Source organism: Danio aesculapii, chromosome 22, assembly GCF_903798145.1.
Source record: "Danio aesculapii chromosome 22, fDanAes4.1, whole genome shotgun sequence".
Classification (NCBI taxonomy): domain Eukaryota; kingdom Metazoa; phylum Chordata; class Actinopteri; order Cypriniformes; family Danionidae; genus Danio; species Danio aesculapii.
Genome location: NC_079456.1, coordinates 3,507,137 through 3,524,983, shown reverse-complemented (window position 1 = coordinate 3,524,983; position 17,847 = coordinate 3,507,137). Strand labels below are relative to the sequence as shown.

At 37.4% G+C, this 17,847-nt stretch overlaps 2 protein-coding genes across 3 annotated transcripts; both read right to left on the bottom strand.

Annotated features, from left to right (window-relative positions):
* Positions 1 to 817: 817 nt before the first annotated feature.
* Positions 818 to 4,991, bottom strand: LOC130215659 (oocyte zinc finger protein XlCOF6.1-like). Its single transcript, XM_056447502.1, has 3 exons — positions 4,902 to 4,991; positions 3,804 to 4,244; positions 818 to 1,927 (listed from the first exon to the last, which is right to left on the bottom strand). The coding sequence occupies exons 1-3, from the start codon at positions 4,954 to 4,956 to the stop codon at positions 1,206 to 1,208; spliced, it is 1,218 nt and encodes a 405-aa protein (XP_056303477.1). The 5' UTR covers positions 4,957 to 4,991; the 3' UTR covers positions 818 to 1,205.
* A 3,445-nt stretch (positions 4,992 to 8,436) lies between these two features.
* Positions 8,437 to 16,149, bottom strand: LOC130215602 (zinc finger protein 568-like). Of its 2 annotated transcripts, XM_056447448.1 has the most exons (3): positions 15,987 to 16,149; positions 11,350 to 11,706; positions 8,437 to 9,404 (listed from the first exon to the last, which is right to left on the bottom strand). In XM_056447448.1, exons 1-3 carry the CDS (start codon positions 16,039 to 16,041, stop codon positions 8,566 to 8,568), a joined length of 1,251 nt encoding a protein of 416 aa, XP_056303423.1. In that variant the 5' UTR covers positions 16,042 to 16,149; the 3' UTR covers positions 8,437 to 8,565. The 2 variants fall into 2 exon arrangements, with proteins under 2 accessions (XP_056303423.1, XP_056303425.1); XM_056447450.1 differs by lacking the exon at positions 15,987 to 16,149 and having other exon boundaries at positions 11,350 to 11,957.
* Between the last annotated feature and the right edge of the window lie 1,698 nt (positions 16,150 to 17,847).

Sequence of the window (17,847 nt, the reverse complement as noted above, 5' to 3'; positions counted from 1 at the left end):
TGAACTGAATAAATCAATCATTATGATGGTTTTGTCTTGTAGATAATAATATAGGTGATTACATAATTTGCTCAGGTCTGTAGAAATCAATAAAATGTACTTTATTTGTGGATCTGAAGACCTCCGTATAATGAAAGAAGTAAAAACAGGAACTGAGGATTTCAGCAGCTCTGATAATATTGATGAGCCTCGGATTACAAACACTCATTAAACAGAAGCAGATCAGCCCATTTATGTCGTTTTTGTAGCATAAACTCATTATTTAACCATTTTATTTATAATAAATCTATATAAGTTAGTTTAAAACCATAGTGAAAATCCATATACCAATAAAATAAATTAGATTGCTAACACATCTGAGGTATGTGAAACTGTGAAATGTGAAAATTATAAAAACCTCAAGACGAGCACAAACCTCATTCATATCGTAGATATATCATCATATTCACAGATCATACAACTCCAAATACAAATATAAACACAAATTCACTAACATTTTCTTCTCAGAGCTCCTCTCTGCCTGCTGTATTGTTTTGGTCAGCAGACACACAGATAGAGGTGAACTCAATGCAGAAACTAGTCGCAGATTGTCGCTTTAATAAACTGTAAAGTGTGTTTTATTGTTGTGTAAACACGAGAAAAAGCGTCAACGACTCACCTCAGCTCTGAAGACTCGACGCTGAGTGAACGCGTCAGTGCTGACGTCATCGCGGGGCGGGAGCGGGTAACCGTCAAAATGCGCCAAATAAAATACTGACAAGCCAAAACAATTGCAAATGTAGACAAAAAACGATCTTAATCTCAATCATGTGTGGGCTGAAATATTGTTTATTAGGCACTTTACAAACAATATATCACATAGTCTGTATTGTAAATAACAGAAGTTAAAAGTGTAACGTTTCTCTTGCCTGAACAGGCACAATTTGTAAACCTTGATGTTAAAAACCTTAATAAATATTAGCAGAATTACATGAATATGCATAAGAAAACTCAATATTATAGAAAAATACAGGCCTACAATAATAAAACCTTCAGATTATGTTCTATGGTGAGAAACTCAATAACAAACCTCAAAGAAACTGCTGTCAAAAGGCACATTAAGAGTTGTACACAGAAACTGATTGCTTCTTGAACGAGATACCAATATCTCATGATCATTAAGAAATCCTTGGGGTGGATTATCAAGTTTCTGATGGGGCTAAATATTACGGCTTCTCCTTTGTATGAACTCTAAGATGATACTTCAGCTCTGAAGGCCTCAAAAATGTCTTACTGCATTGATCACACTTGTGTGGTTTCTCTCCAGTGTGCATAGCCATGTGTCGAGTAAGGTGAGATAACTGTCTGAAACTCTTCCCACACTGAGTACACGCGTACGGTTTCTCTCCAGTGTGAGTCATCTTGTGAGCTTTCAGGGTGTGTAGCAGACTGAATCTCTTGTCGCAGAGCGAACACATGTAAGGTTTCTCTCCAGTGTGAGTCCTCTGGTGTTGTTTCAACTCTTTAGTTGTGATAAAACTCTTCCCACACTCAAAGCACACAAACTCTCTCACACCGGTGTGGATCTTCTGATGTTCTCTCAGATTGGACTGTTGTCTAAAACTCTTTCCACACTCAGAGCATGAATACGGCTTCTCGTTTGTATGAACTGGAAGATGTTTCTTCAGCTCTGCAGCACTCACAAATACTCTCCTGCATTGATCACATGTGTGCGTTTTCTCTCCAGAGTGAATCCTCTCATGTTTTTTCAGGGATTCTGACCAAAAAAATCTCCTGTCGCAGTGTAAACACTTGTACGGTTTCTCCCCAGTGTGAATCACCTGATGTTGCTTTAAATGTATCTGCCGTGTAAAACTCTTTCCACACACAGAGCATGAGTAAGACTGCTCCTCCTCTGTATGAACTCTTCCCCCCTCCTCCATCAGGTCTGCAAATTAAGTAAAGAAAATAAAGTTACATTTTAAAGCTGCAGTATGTAAGATTGACACCCAGTGGTTGAAGTAGGTATTGCAGTCCAAAATCGAAACACTTTTATTTTAGTCGGCCCCTCTTTTGATGACGCAAAGTTGCCAGATTGAAACACCAATAAACCTACACCGTGTCTTGACTACATACGACAAAAGTTTCCATGTTATCTTATATCTTTTTCATGTTAAAGTCTGCATGGACTGAAAGCTACAACCATGTTTTTTTCGTATTGTAATGCAGTTCCTAGAGAAACGAAATATTAAATGAGAAAACAGTGGGAGTGGCTTGATTTTTTGCTACTGTGAGCTGATTGGGTGTAGTAAAGTAGGCATTTCCAGTGCTTAATTTGTAAATTGCGAGGTCCCGGAACAGATCGGGGTAACTGATCCGGCATGTCACCCGAGGAGGGAGAGGTGTCATGGATAAAAGCGAAGAGTGGGGTCGGGTCATAGATTTGGGGTTTCGCGGACGAAAGTGAAGAGGGTTGGGGAGTCGTAGAAGTAAAGAGCGGGGCGGGGGTGCATGTGAGGAGGATGATCGGTAAAATGAGGTGCCGGATTACATTTCAGAAGTGCCGGATCCGGCTTGTTCAGGCACAAATTAAGCTCTGGGCTTTTCATTCAGAAAGATCAGGAAAAGTGTTTGAGGAGAGTTACAACTTAACAGACTCCTCCTGCTCACCATTTCTGTTTGCTGCCAAAGCGAGATATATTCAGTTGGAGACTCGCAGACCCACACGCGTTTCAGCACACACAATCCAGGACATACGATCTAGGCAGGGGCGAATCATATATGGTTATTGACAGATCAGAAGCATTATCGCCACCTACTGTATTTCAGAATTATGGCGATCGAGACATCTGTGAACAGTTTAGAGTTTACCATATCAGTCATCATTTCATTATTATTTAGTAATGATTATTTTAACACCGATCCAATTTAGATCGTTTATATATATATATATATATATATATATATATATATATATATATATATATATATATATATATATATATATATATATATATGAAAAATGTTTTAGCAAAGCCAGCAAACGAGTCTCTGCTATATTGACTGTCAGATAAAGACTGATCATCTCTGATGACTGATAGAAAACTGTTCAGTCTATTATAATAAATGGTGAACAGAAACAATGTTCCCCATTTGCCTGTCTCGATTGCCATATTTGTGAAATAGTATATTCTATTGTCTATTGTGTACACTATTTATTAACAATATATATTAAACTATACTGATGATGATGTCCGTGAAGACATTAATAACATTTACATTCATCTTAACCGTATATGGTTCGCCCCTGCCTAGATCGTGTGTGCTGAAACGTGTTTGGGTCTGCAGCTGGATATTATTGGCCAAAACTGACAGTAGGAGGGGCGTGGTTAAGTATGTTAGCCACGCCCAATGCCGTAGACAGATGTAATGTGAGAATTTAACTGAAAACAAACAGGAAGTGCAGTTTCAGATTTGAATGGCAAACGTGCACAGATGAAATGATCACCACAATTTAGTTATTTATTTTTTGATGATGATGGCGATCACAACTTCCTGGCGCACACCACAGCTATAAAGTAAATGTACTGTTGACAGTGGAAAAAATAATTTTAACTGAAGCATAATGAAGCAATCAGTGGAAATGAGGCACTATTTTTTGTGACCTTATAGATTATATATAAACACAAATAGCTTGTAACACCAAAAGACAAAGGAAAACACATGACCATATCATACAACCCTTTAAAATTTGGGTTATCAACTCCACAATTATCCTAAATAATACAACCTAGAAGGGCTGGATCTTTAGATGATCTACTTACTGTGAATGTATTTAGTGTGTTTTTGTAGAGAAGATAAATCTTTGAAGCTCTTCCCACAATCAGTGCAGTGATAGGGTTTCTCTCCAGTGTGAATCCTCTCGTGTGATTTCAGGTTTCCTGAATGAATGAAACTCTTGCCGCATTGATCACATTTGTGTGGCTTCTCTCCAGTGTGAGTCCTCTCGTGTGTTTTCAGATATCCTGAATGTCTGAATCTCTTGTCGCAGTGTGAACACTTGTAAGGTTTCTCTCCGGTGTGGATCATTATGTGATGATTGAGATGGTATTTGCGATCGAAACTCTTTCCACACTGAGAGCAGGTCAAACCTTTTTCGACTGTTCTTCGCACTGAAATACTATGTTCAGTTTCATCTTCACTTTTGACATGATGTTTCTCCTCATCTTCACTCAGTTCTTCGCTCTCCTCCTTCACCATTACATCTGAAAATGAAGTAAATAAGTTACATTATAAGAGACTAGTTTTAAACAGTTTGCTAACAGCAGATGGCGCTCTAACTGGGCTCGAAAGTGTAATTATTTCTGACTAAAATGAAATGTAAAATGTGTTGTGCAAATAAAGGTGCTGCACTAAGAAACCCATTCATTTCAATGGCCTCTGTCCATCATGGCCTCCTAACCATCCCCATATCATAATTGGCTTCATCACACTTCATCATTGCAGTAAGAATTGCATTGTTTTTGAGTTTTGATTTGCAGCTCAGGCATATGGGAAGTCTCCTGGTTGTCCTAATAAAGTACTAAAATCTCTCCAGTCACCGAGCAGCAGAACACAGAGCTGAACATGTCCTTATTTATTATCTGATATTTGATGTATTCAAGACGTGTTTTCTGTGAGCAGGTACATTTAACGCTTCGCTACATGTGTCTGACTGCTTGTATTTAATAACAAAATTGTAAACTTGATGGAAAATTAAGGATGCAGGGGATTCTAAAACAAACATCGTTATATATATATATATATATAACAATATAAAAGAAATGGTAATTTGAAAAGGAGCTAAAACTGATAAAGTGTGTAAAGATTCACAACCTCAGTTATTCTGCCTCATTATTGAAGAGTAATGAATAAACACAAACCTATTAGTTCTTCAGTCTCTTCCTGTTTAATTCTGCAGGGTTCTGGATCACTCATCTTCTCACTGTCCTTCAATAAACTCTGTCTTTAGGGATTTCACTGATGGCGGCAGAGCTTCAGGAGAAGAAACAGAGAAAGCTCATTCATTTACACTGACTGTTTAAATGTCAAAATACAGAAATAAGATTGTTTACACGTTTATGTGGTGAAAAACAACTGACAAATGATAAAAACCTTTAAAACAAGTACCACAAACCAATAACTTCATTCACATAGCAAGTAAATTCGTGTAAAAAGATGGTAAATTCCTATTGTATTCAAAGTTTATACTTTGTTTTTTCTAACGATTCGAGTAATATCACAAACACCCTAACACAGAAAAACAAACACATTCACTCATGTTTCCCTCTCAGAGCTCCTCTCTGCCTGCTGTATTGTTTTGGTCAGCAGACACACAGATAGAGGTGAACTCAATGCAGAAACCAGTCGCAGATTGTCGCTTTAATAAACTGTAAAGTGTGTTTTATTGTTGTGTAAACACGAGAAAAAGCGTCAACGACTCACCTCAGCTCTGGAGACTCGACGCTGAATGAAAGCGTCAGCGCTGACGTCATCACGGTGAGGCGAGAGCAACGGAGGATCGTCAAAAACGCGCCAAATGAAAACACTGACAAGGAAAAACAATTGCTAATGAAGAAAATAAAACATTTAATAGTGTGTGATGTGAAACACGGTTTTAGGCAGTTTAAATGTTAAACAATAATATGCAAACGTTATCCAGACATAAGTATAAAGTGATCTTTTTTATGAACAACTAACATCAGTAAACACACTTTTTTTAACAAAATCTAGAAATATGATTAATAAAGTAACATTTAAAAAAACGCTGCTTGGATCATGTAAAAATAATGACCAATATATGTATAATATTGTTCTTTGGTTTTGGAAAAAAGAAAAAAAAAGTAAGACTTTCTCATCCATAGCCGTTGGCTAGAATTATGCATTACAGGCTTTACATTATATAGAAAAATAACCGATAATCCAAGACTAGGTTAATTTTCCTAATGGATAAACAGCTTTTGTTAACAGTACAGCATGCTTTCACTTTCGTATTCAACGTGAAACACATTTGCCGGTAGGAATGATGACATCCCGCCCTACTCATAATTCTCTCTTCATATAGCCATATATATGCCTATTACATGACCATAATACACTGTGACATAGCCTGGTTCAGTAGTTCATTGGATCATATTGCTTTCTCACTACAATCAATCTGCTCCAGAGTTCATTTCAATTGACCCGGTACCACCTCATTCAGGCAATCTCAGACCCAAATCTCATTGTTTTGGAGCAGATCCGATCGCGACTGTTGGATTCACATGTGCCAAACGAACCTAACGCTAACTGGGGAAACGCACCTGATGCCAAAACAAAAGACTGTGTGTGAAAGCACCCTCAGTGTTTCTTCAAAGTGTAAAGTTCCTCTTGCGAGAACAGTTGTTGCATGTTGGAAAACTTGTTAAACGTTCAGAATAACAGGTCATGAACATGCAGAAGAAAATTAAATTATTTAAAGATTTTGTATAATAAACAGAATTATGGATCCTCTCATTCAGTTTCAGTTCTTAAGCTTCAATAAAAGTCTTAAAGCACGAACTCCAGTGTCCCTGTATCTGTGGTTATACTTAGTAAACGTTGGTGAGTTCGATGAAACCATGACATTCACGACCAATCACAGTCATTTCTGTTGAACATGTGAGCACAATGGCAAATCAGTGCTGTTGAAGAACGCGCTCAAATGTTAGCAGGAAATGGATCTTTTTAAAACTTCAGTATACTGAATTCCAATATCGTGACAACCCTAGTTTCTCCAACACTCAACCGACTAACAATATTGGTCACTAGTTAGTCCTTAACTGCTTTTCCTGTTTGGTTGATGAAAAAAACGAACCGGCTAAACCATTTGGACATCATTTCATGCCATTTATATGCCGCTGCTCTCTGGTGAACTTGAACTATTATCTTTGATTGTACATCACTTTGAGTAAAAGGGTCTGCTAAATGACTAAATGCATTTATGAAATATACTGAAACCCAAATAGGACGTATGATTACATATAATTTATAGACGTAATTTGTGATTTACAGGCAGGGATTATGCAAACTGCAGTGGTGTAAAGTAGCAAATTACAAACACTCAAACTACTGTAATTGAGTAGTTTTCCTCAGAAATTGTTATTTAGTAAACAGTTTTATAAATGTGAACTTTTACTTTCCCTTGAGTACATTTTTAATGCAGTATTGGTACTTTTACTCTGCTACTTTCCTTCAACCTGTAGTCACTGCTTTATTTTTTCTTGTCTAAGGGGATTAGAATAATCCTACAAATTCTTGTCCAATCGAATCGCATATGCAAGGTAAATCACATCATAATGAACTACCTCATGGGTGATTTATAATTGCAGCAAACTTTGAAAGCATTAAAAAATGTGCAAGGAAATGTCCAAAATTTACACGCATTGACCCAGAGACTGTTTAGATGCAAGTCACTGATGAGAAGATGATGGATGTTTAATGTATGATGACCGAAATGGCCTTAAACACCCAGCAGGCACAAGACGTCAACATGACGTCAGATTGACGTTGTACTCCATCATGGGGACGTTGCATTTTGTTTGGAAATGAAAATTAAGTTGACATCAGAACTCAACGTCAGGCTGACATCTATGTCCAACCTAAAATCAACCAAATATCAACGTCTAATGATGTTACAGCTTGACGTTGTGTGGATGTTACCACTATGACGTCTATCAGATGTTGGATTTTGGTTGCAACACCTGATGAATAAATGTCAGTATTTGATGTCAATAGGACTTTGGTTTAAGATGTTGGCTCGACGTTGAATTTTGGTCACTTTCCAACACAACGTAAAATCAACCAAATATCACCGTCTAATGATGTTACAACTTGACGTTGTGTGGATGTTACCACTATGACGTCTATCAGATGTTGGATTTTGGTTGCAATACCTGATGAATAAAAGTCAGTATTTGATGTCAATATGATGTTTGTTTAAGATGTTGGCTCAACGTTGAATTTTGGTCACTTTCCAACACAACGTAAAATCAACCAAGTATCAACGTCATTTGACGTTGTTATTGGACATCATAATAACATTGTCCTTAGACGCTGGCTAGACTTGAATTTTGGTGACCTGACGTCACAACCTAAATCTAACCTAATGTTATGTCTTATGACGTTCTGGGCAATAGCTAAATGCACTACAGAATGTTACGTTTACACACATCCACAAATTACGTGTAAATGCATCAGCTTTTAACAGCGTAATACTCACTGCTCGCTACTCTCGAGTACTTTTGAAAGGGCTACATTTTACTCATACTTTGAGTAATTTTACAGCAGATATATTTACTCTACCTGCACTATTTTTAGGCAAGTAATGGTACTTTTACTTGAGTATGATTTTCAGGACTCTTTCCACCACTGGCTAACTGTTATTGAGAATGCACACAAACCAATTTACAAATGATTAGAATTCATTAACATTTACAAGTATAACTGTGAAAACTGATGATCCAGAGTATTCTATTAAGGAGATCAATTTAATTAATAAGTAAGACTCTTTACTAACAAAGAACGGGATTAAGGCTTCTCCTTTGTATGAACTCTAAGATGGATCTTCAAATATGAAGGCCTATAAAACGTCTTGCTGCATTGATCACATTTGTTTGTTTTCACTCCAGTGTGAATTTTCTCATGTGTTTTCAGGTCTCCCAACCATCCGAATCTCTTGTCGCAGTGTGAACACTGGTAAGGTTTCTCTCCAGTGTGGATCGTTTGGTGTCGTTTCAAGTTTCCAGCTATATTAAAACTCCTCCCACACTCAAAGCAGACAAACTCTTTCACACCGGTGTGGATCTTCTGATGTGCACCTAACTGTGACGTCTGTGCAAAACTCTTTCCACACTCAGAGCAGGAATAAGGCTTCTCCCTTGTATGAAATCTAAGATGTCTCTCCAGCTCTGAAGGCCTCAAATATGCTTTTCCGCAGTAATCACATTTGTAGTTTATCTCTCCAGTGTGGATCCTCATGTGTTCTTTAAGTTTTGATGATTGTCTGAAACTCCCCCCACACTGAGAACATGTGAACGGCTTCTCTCCCGTGTGAATCCTCTCATGTATTATCAGGGATTCTGACTGACTGAATCTCTTGTCGCAGTGTGAACACTTGTAAGGTTTCTCACTATTGTGAATCCTCTGGTGCACTTTCAAGGCTCTAACTCTAATAAAACTCTTCCCACACTCAAAGCACACATGCTCTTTCACACCAGTGTGGATCTTCTGATGGTCCTTTAAATAAGATCGACGTGCAAAACTCTTTCCACACTCAGAACATGAATGTTGTTTCTCCTTTGTACGGATGCTAAGATGGAGCTTCTTGGCTTCACTCCGTTTTTCACTCTCCTCCTTCACAGCCAGGCCTGAAAATGAAGTAATAAAAAATTGAATGATACATCATGTCAACAGACGCTCTAAGCAAAAGACGATCATGCCGCCCTCACAAGGTTTGGTGCAGACAAAAGTAAAGGTGTTGTTGGTGGAGAGCAGCTGTTGAAATGCATCAATCTGATTGAGTTTGCAGCTGGATGTTATTGATATTATTAGGAGATCGCTGACAGGAACCGTGAACAGCTCTGCAAGAGCGCGTCAGAAGCTCATATGCAAGTAGGGCTGCATGATTAATCGAAAAAAGATCTCGATTGGACCCTACACACGATCTTATTTCAGCTTTTCTACGATTCAGCCAATTATATTTTCAAGGTCAGGAGAGAAGCAAGGCAGTCGCACAAGTCTTCACAGCAACATTGACACCTTCAAATAGTGTTAAAAGTGTCACATGCTGTATATATATGGTATAATTCAATCAAAAATGTCATGGCTGTCTTCATGTAATGATGTATTCGTGGCCGCAAAATCACATGTGAGCTGACCGCGATCTGCTTGTTTACTACCGAGAACATGCATGTGCTTGTTAATGACGCCTAGTTTAGTGAACACAACCTGCATAGGCTGTGAGTAACAGGTAATGAAGTTGTAAATAGCATTCAGTTTGTTACACAGAGCGATCGTTTTAGGGGCCGTGCGGGAGGTTTGATTTGCATGTGTTTTTTCTAACCGTGACAGCAGCCATGAGCCGCACTCGGAAGTGAAAGTGAAACCTGCGCACACATCACTTAAATGATCATATCGCATTTTAGAGTTATGATTACGGCTAGCATTTGATATGTTTTTTCTTTCATAGCAAACACAAAGTGCTCCGCATGAAAATAAATGTTTACTGTGTCAGTATAGCTACTCTAGCCTATATAATGTTGAATATAATGCAAGAAGGAGTCTGATAATGACAAATGTCTCAGTTTACCAGTGAAAACAAATGGTCTAACAATGTTGTCAATGACAGATGAAAAGCACATGTCTTAAACATAATAAATCAACTTTATAATTATGAATAGTTATATTCTGATGTCTTCATTTTACTGTGAATTAACAAACAGGACATATTGAAAGTCTGTTCAAGTCCACCATAATGACTGTACAAAATTTAGCATTTTAACCAACAGTAGACCTACACACAGGCCTAATATTATTATTGTTCTACCATACGTTTGAGAATTAATAATAATAGGCTAATCATATTAACCTTTATTTTACATTTACAGAATCGTGAGAAAATCCTGATCTTGATTTTAAGCAAAAAAAAAAAAAAAAATCGTGATTCACATTTTAGCCAGAATCGTGCAGCCCTATATGCAAGTTTATTTTACATTCTATGGCAGAAACACCATTGAGCCTCGCTAGATCCCCCTGTATTGATGTGTGTCCGTTATAAAAACCTCACAGGGCATTAATTTGGACAACTTTGTGGATGTATTAAATAGTTTACACAAAATACATAAAGAGAGACTTTCACTTCATGCATAGTTTGTGAATAGTACAAGCAAGTCTGTTCAGTTGCGGACGCGATCATGAGGCTGTTTTTGCACCAGGTTAGAAGTAATAAATCAGAGAACTGGAAAAAGGGCATTACTTTGATCATTTTAATATAGCATATTAATAATGAAATACAAAATTTATAGTATAATATTGAGATTAGGGATGGGTATCGTTAAGGTTTTAACGGTATTACTACTTTTATCAATACCACTTATCGGTTCGGTGCTTAAACTGTTCTCTTATTGGTACTTTTGGAATTTTATTTTATTAAAGTCACCCTTTGTGACTATACAGATCTTATACAAACACAAATAGCTTGTCACACTTCAACGACAACTCAAAACATGAAACAACATCATGTGACCATTTTACGCCAGAATTATCCTAAATCATATGACCTGGAAGGGCTGGATCTTTAGATGATCTACTTACTGTGAATGAGTTTTCTGTGTCTCAGTAGAGAAGATGATTGTGTGTAACTCTTCCCACAATCAGTGCAGTGATACGGTTTCTCTCCAGTGTGAATCCTCTCGTGTGTTATCAGGTGTCCTGATCGATAGAATCTCTTGTCGCAGTGTGAACACTTGTAAGGTTTCTCTCCAGTGTGGATCCTCATGTGAATATTGAGAGCGCATTTGTAGCTGTAACTCTTTCCACACTGAGTGCAGGTGAAACCTTTAACGGCTGATCGCGTCACTGAAAAACTATGTTCAGTCTCTGATTTAGTCATTTCTTCATTTCTAACATGATGTTTCTCCTCATCTTTACTCTCCTCCTTCACCACCACATCTGAAAATAAAGTAAACAAGATACATTTTATGAGGCTAGTTATAAAAAAATGTGTTAAAAGTGTAATAGGAAATCTTGGAAGATGCTAATGTTAGCCTGATAATGCACTGGAGAGGAGGATACATCCCGTAGTTTTACATTAAAGCAATAAATTTGCAGATGTTGTAATAATTTCAGTGCAAACCGGATGCGCAGAGATTTTCAATTACATATTTTTGAAAGGCAGTTCAGTCTATCGTAATGTTCGAACCAAATGTTTTGATTAGACAGTATTTTCTCAGGACGTCCGGGAAGACGATGTAAGGCAAGGTTGTCAAACTGCCCTGCACAGTTTAGCTCCAGCCCTGCTTACCTGTAGGTTTCAAACAAGCCTGAAGAATTCAATTATGCTGCGGTCACACTAGAGTTTGTGCGTGTGAAATTATCTCATACGGCGCTGAAAATAGGGGCAGGAGTAAATAAGATGATTAGCCATTAAATAAAAGTGAGCGATTGGTCCATGTTTTAAATTTCTGTCCAGAGAGGTCATGTTTTAATCTTCGATTGGTCTCTCGCAATCATGTGATACGATTTCGCAGGTCAGAGTTCACCAAGCTTGAACTTTCCAACGCAGCAAACTGCGAAACTTGTCGCACAAGCTTGCTTTTCCGGTCTGACGTATTCGCGTGGGTATGAATGGAAGTCTATGAGGAGAAAAAGAGCAGTGTGACCGCAGCTTGAGTTTGATCAGGTTTGATTAGGGTTAAAGCTAAACCAAGCAGAGATATGGCCTGACACCAAATTGATGTAAGGGATAAGTGGCAGATTGGATATGGCTGTAAGGTTCACTAGATGTTTGTTATTGATTGCACGAGAGAGCATAAAGTGGGAAGGCTCAGACACACTCTCCCAATTCAAAACTAGATTAAAGACCTATCTGTTCAGTAAAGCATACACTCAGTGCACCACTTAGCGGGCTTCCACACAGGTTCTGCATCTTATTTATATACACTATGAACAGCAGCTACGCTATTTATTCTCTTTATTCTCCATTTCCACCTTCCCGAGGCCCTCAGACTATGCAGAGTCACTGATTCGATCCAAGACCAACGACGAGATGATCCAAAGGTTTCCATATCCTGGACCAGGCCGTATCCTGAGCAGCTACTGTGATGGTCATGGAGGAGTGGAGAACATGAGACTGATTCCACATACAAATAAAGGTGAATTGAATTGAATTGAAATATTTGGTCAGTGTGTGAAATGTGGTAATACAATAAGTTAGAGTGTCCATAGTTGTCAAATTACCATTAACAGGCAACAAATAGGCACAATTGTGATACTCTTTGCTAGGGCTGCACGATATTTAAAGAACTGACATTGCAATATTGGGTTTTTTTTTATTATTATACTGTACACTGCGATAAGGATATGATTTCACGAGATGACTTGAGTAACCATTTGGAAAGAATTCACCATTTTAGGGAGTGGATCTGCATAAAATATACAAAAATATACAGATGAAAACATAAGTGACAGATGAAAAAATAACAGTGAAATAAACAGCGCTTGATGGTTTTTGGTGGAGTCAACCTCAGGGTTCAGAGAAAAGGCGTGAAGTGAAATTACTGTCCTATAATAGAAAACATCATATATAGATCAGTGGGTGAAAATACTGTTTATTAGGCACTTTAAAAGCAAAGCAGCAATAATTACAAACCAAACGTAATCCTTCATGGCTGACAGATACAATAACAATATATATGGAATTATTACTCCAGCCATTATTGCTTGTATTACTATTATCATTAATCATAACAATAATAACAATTAATATCAGAGTGATTTCTGAAGGATCATGTGACTGAAGAATGGAGTATTAAAGCTGAAAATTAATCTTTAAAAATCACTGAAAAAAATGATTAAATTAGATAGTAAACTACGTTTGAACAGTTATTTTATAGTGCAATAATAGTTCACGATTTGTACTGTATTTTTTTATTAAATAAATGCAGTCTTGGAGAGCAGGAGAAGCATTTAAAAAATCTTACTGACCCCAAACATTTGACCGGTAGTGTATATAATATTTTATAAGCGAAAATGTGCACCAAATATAAATCAGAGAGGTAAGACTTTCTCATTCAGAGTCTCACGTCAAGTTTTGTAAAAATCTATCTATTAAATGAATCAATCTTTTGAAAAAAAAAAACGTTGGCCAGAATTCTGCATTATAGACCTAAACAGAGAGAGCAATAACAGATGAAGCGAGACTGCAGTCAGATCGTAAAGCAGATCAATGTTGATCTTTCTTTCAAGATGTCCGTGCAGAAATGAACAAAACAACAGGCCAAAATATTATAAGATTAAAATATGTAAAAACTATCAGATGGTAATTTCATTCAATTGTTATAACGCATAAACAGCTCTCATTAATATTTCAGCATGGTTTCACTTTCGTATCATACATGACATGAAGCGCACATTTACCGGTAGGTATGAAATCCCGCCTTACTCCCCTCCGCTCTTCATATAGCCTTATATATGGCTTTTACACAACCATAATACACTGTGACGTAGCCTGGTAAGGTAGTTTGTTGGATCGTATTGCTTTCTCACTACAATCATCCGCTCCATAGTTCAATCAAGCTGCATTTGCGGGATTCACATATGCCAAATGAACCACGCTAACGGAGGAAATGAGGCAGGTTCCGAAACAGATGTCTATGTGTGAAATCTACCTAAGATTGTATTTGCACGCACTTGACAGACAGTCGCAGCCAAAGTAAACTTTTGTGACAAGACAAGACTGGCCTAATCGGGCCTGTAACCACTCTTTTCACTGGCCTGAGCGTCTTGCAGGCTGGCCCCGGGCCATCGGGCAGTCCTTACTGTCGAGCCCTGAACATTGAGTTTCAGAAACACAATAATCAAGTGAAAACGACCACTAGTCTTCATTGTATAAATAATTAAACAAATAATCTTTGTTCAAGTGCAAACTTAAGAATTTCTTGTGTCCAAATGGTTGAAATCTCAAAGGCACAGGCCTTAAAAATACTTTAAAGTGAAATCTTTCACATTAATAGAACCTATTAGATTAATTTCAGTTTTATTAATCCCAAAATGACATTGCACATTGTGATATCGGTGCTGAAACAATATATTGTGCAGCCCTACGTCTTGCTATATGATTTAGGTTGGAGCTAAAATACTTGTATGTTGTGATGTCAGTTTGTTTAGCTCTACAGTACATCTCATGCATCGCAGTATCAAACTATTAATTTTCCAATTACAGATGTGTCTCTATAGCAGCCCTAGGTGAAGCAACCTCTTCAACGTAGGGTCTCCCGAACAAGTCCTAACATATGCACATACTCGATTCTTTAATCTCATATTTATTACCATTTGACAGTAAAGGAGGAATGACGCCAAATAGAGCGAAGTGAAAATAATGTTTTTCTCACTAAAACAAAAGTGTCCAAACTCGGTCTTAGGGGCCGGTGTACTGCACAGCTTAGCTTTAACGTGCTTTAACACACGTGTCATGAAGTTTTCAAGTACACAAATAAAGCTGCGATCACACCGGGCTTTGTGTGTGCGAAATTCTGTCGTGCGGCGCTGCAAAAAGCGGCGGGATTAAACAAGATGATTAGACATTAAAAAAGCGAGTGATTGCTCCATGTTTTAAATTTCTGTCCACAGAGGTCGTGTTTTGATCCTTGATTGGTCTCACGCAGTCAAGTGATGCGATTTCGTAGGTCAGAGTTCATCAAGCTTGAACTTTGCACCGCAGCAACCTGCGAAACTTGACGCATGACCTTGCGTTTCCGGTCTGACGCATTCGCGTGCGTATGAATGGAAGTCTATGGGAGGAAAAGCCCAGTGTGACCGCAGCTTTAGACCTTGATTAGCTGGTTCAGGTGTGTCTGATTGGGGTTGGAACTAAACTATGCAGGACACCGGCCCTCCAGGACCGAGTTTGGGCACCCTTGCACTACAGTAAGACTTAAAGTACGCATCTGTAAATGTACTCTAAAAGTAAAAGTATAAACTTGTGCAAAAAATGTTTACTCAAGTTAATGTAACAAATTAAATGTATGTAGCACACTATGGCAAGGTAGGCGAGATGCATGTGCAAGTAATTTAGGCAGGTCCCATATTTTAAACATAAAAATTGTACTATATAATACTATATAAAATAAAAGGTAATATGAGAAAAAACTAAAACTGATTAAGTGTTTTATAGATTCACAACCTTGCTGTTCTTCAGCCTCATTGTTGAAGAGTAATGAATAAACACAAACCTATTAGTTCTTCAGTCTCTTCCTGTTTAATTCTGCAGGGTTCTGGATCACTCATCTTCTCACTGTCCTTCAATAAACTCTGTCTTTGCAGATTTCTCTTCTTCCTGATGGTCTGATGCTCGTCTTCACTTGTAGACTGATGGGAATATTCCAGTATTTACAGCTGAACTGAAGGAAGATGAGCTGCAAATGAAGAAACAGAAAAACCTGCTTAATCTCAATCTAATTGAATAAATAAAGCATTATGATGGTTCCGTCTTGATACAATAGGCGATTACATAATTTGCTTAATTCTATTGAAAGTAGTCTGCTATTTGTAGATCTGAAGGCATCAGTATAAGTAATCAGGGAAAACCTTCACTATAGACAAAAAATAGAGAATTTTAGCAGCTCTGATAATATTGATGAGCCCCATGCTAACCACTCAAGAAACAGCAGCAGATCAGCTTGTTTTATACTGTTTTCAGGATAATGTTGTTTAAGAAATCTATATATACTTTAAATATCTAATATTCATACAATACAAAAATTTGATCGCCAATAGATACACGTGGTAAAGAAACTAACAAATCATAAAACCCTAACAAAAACCACGAAGCAATATTTTTATGTTTTTGTGTAAAAATTGATCATATTTTGCGATACTCCAATCGTTAAAAACAAACACACTAACGGAAAAACACAAACACATTCATTCATATTGTCCTCTCAGAGCTGCTCGCCGCCTGCTGTATTGTTTTAGTCAGCAGACACACAGATAGAGGTGAACTCAATGCAGAAACTAGTCGCAGATTGTCGCTTTAATAAACTGTAAAGTGTGTTTTATTGTTGTGTAAACACGAGAAAAAGCGTCAACGACTCACCTCAGCTCTGGAAACTCGACGCTGAATGAACGCGTCAGTGCTGACGTGATCGCGGCGAGGCGGGAGGACCGTCAAAAACGCGCCAAATAACAAACCAAAAAACAATTGCTTAAGTTTATCGCTTATGTTATAATTACTGTCCTATAGTAGAGAACATCATATATAGCTCAGTGGGTGAAAATATTGTTTATTAAGCACTTTAAAAGCAAAGCAGCAGTAATTACTAAGCAAACGTAATCCTTCATGGCTGACAGATATAGCCAATATAAAATGATATGTTCCTCGAGTAACTACCATCAGTAAACAAACGCTTTTACTAAATATCACAATACAATAAAGTTTAAAATAATTAATAAAGAGTTTAATAAGCATTTAAAAATGACTGGCCTACTTAAAAGCTAATTAAATAAAAAACATAACGTCGGTATACAGTTACACATAGTCTGTATTTCTTATATGTTGAGTCTCATCCCGGGACAACAGACCACTTCGAGAAATGTAAGCAAAAACAATGGTCCCAACGTATTTTCTGTTGTATATATTTTTATAGCTTCCGAAATTCCAAAAAGAGTCACATATTAAAATATAATGTTATGAAAGCTGTTTTAACATTAAGTTATGATTGAACTGCCTCTTGTTAGTTATGAAATAGCTTGATAACAAGCAGGAAATGTTCATGGGCCAATAACATGACCACCTTGAAATGGTCTATAATCATTACATCATCGTAAATGACGTCAATAAGTTGTGACTAGGGCTGTGCGATTAATCAAAATCAAAATCTCAATCGTGATTTGAAACATTGCGATTAGCTAATTGCAAGAGGCTGCGATATGAAATACATATTATTTAACTTCCCCCACACAGAGCAAACGTGTGACTGTCATCTGTGTGTGGCTTACTAGCCATTTGAGTGAGCACACTTTCGTTCTGCCCAATCAGAATTGCGCAAACTATTCGGAATGCCCACAATAAAAAAAAAACAAACAAACCAGAAA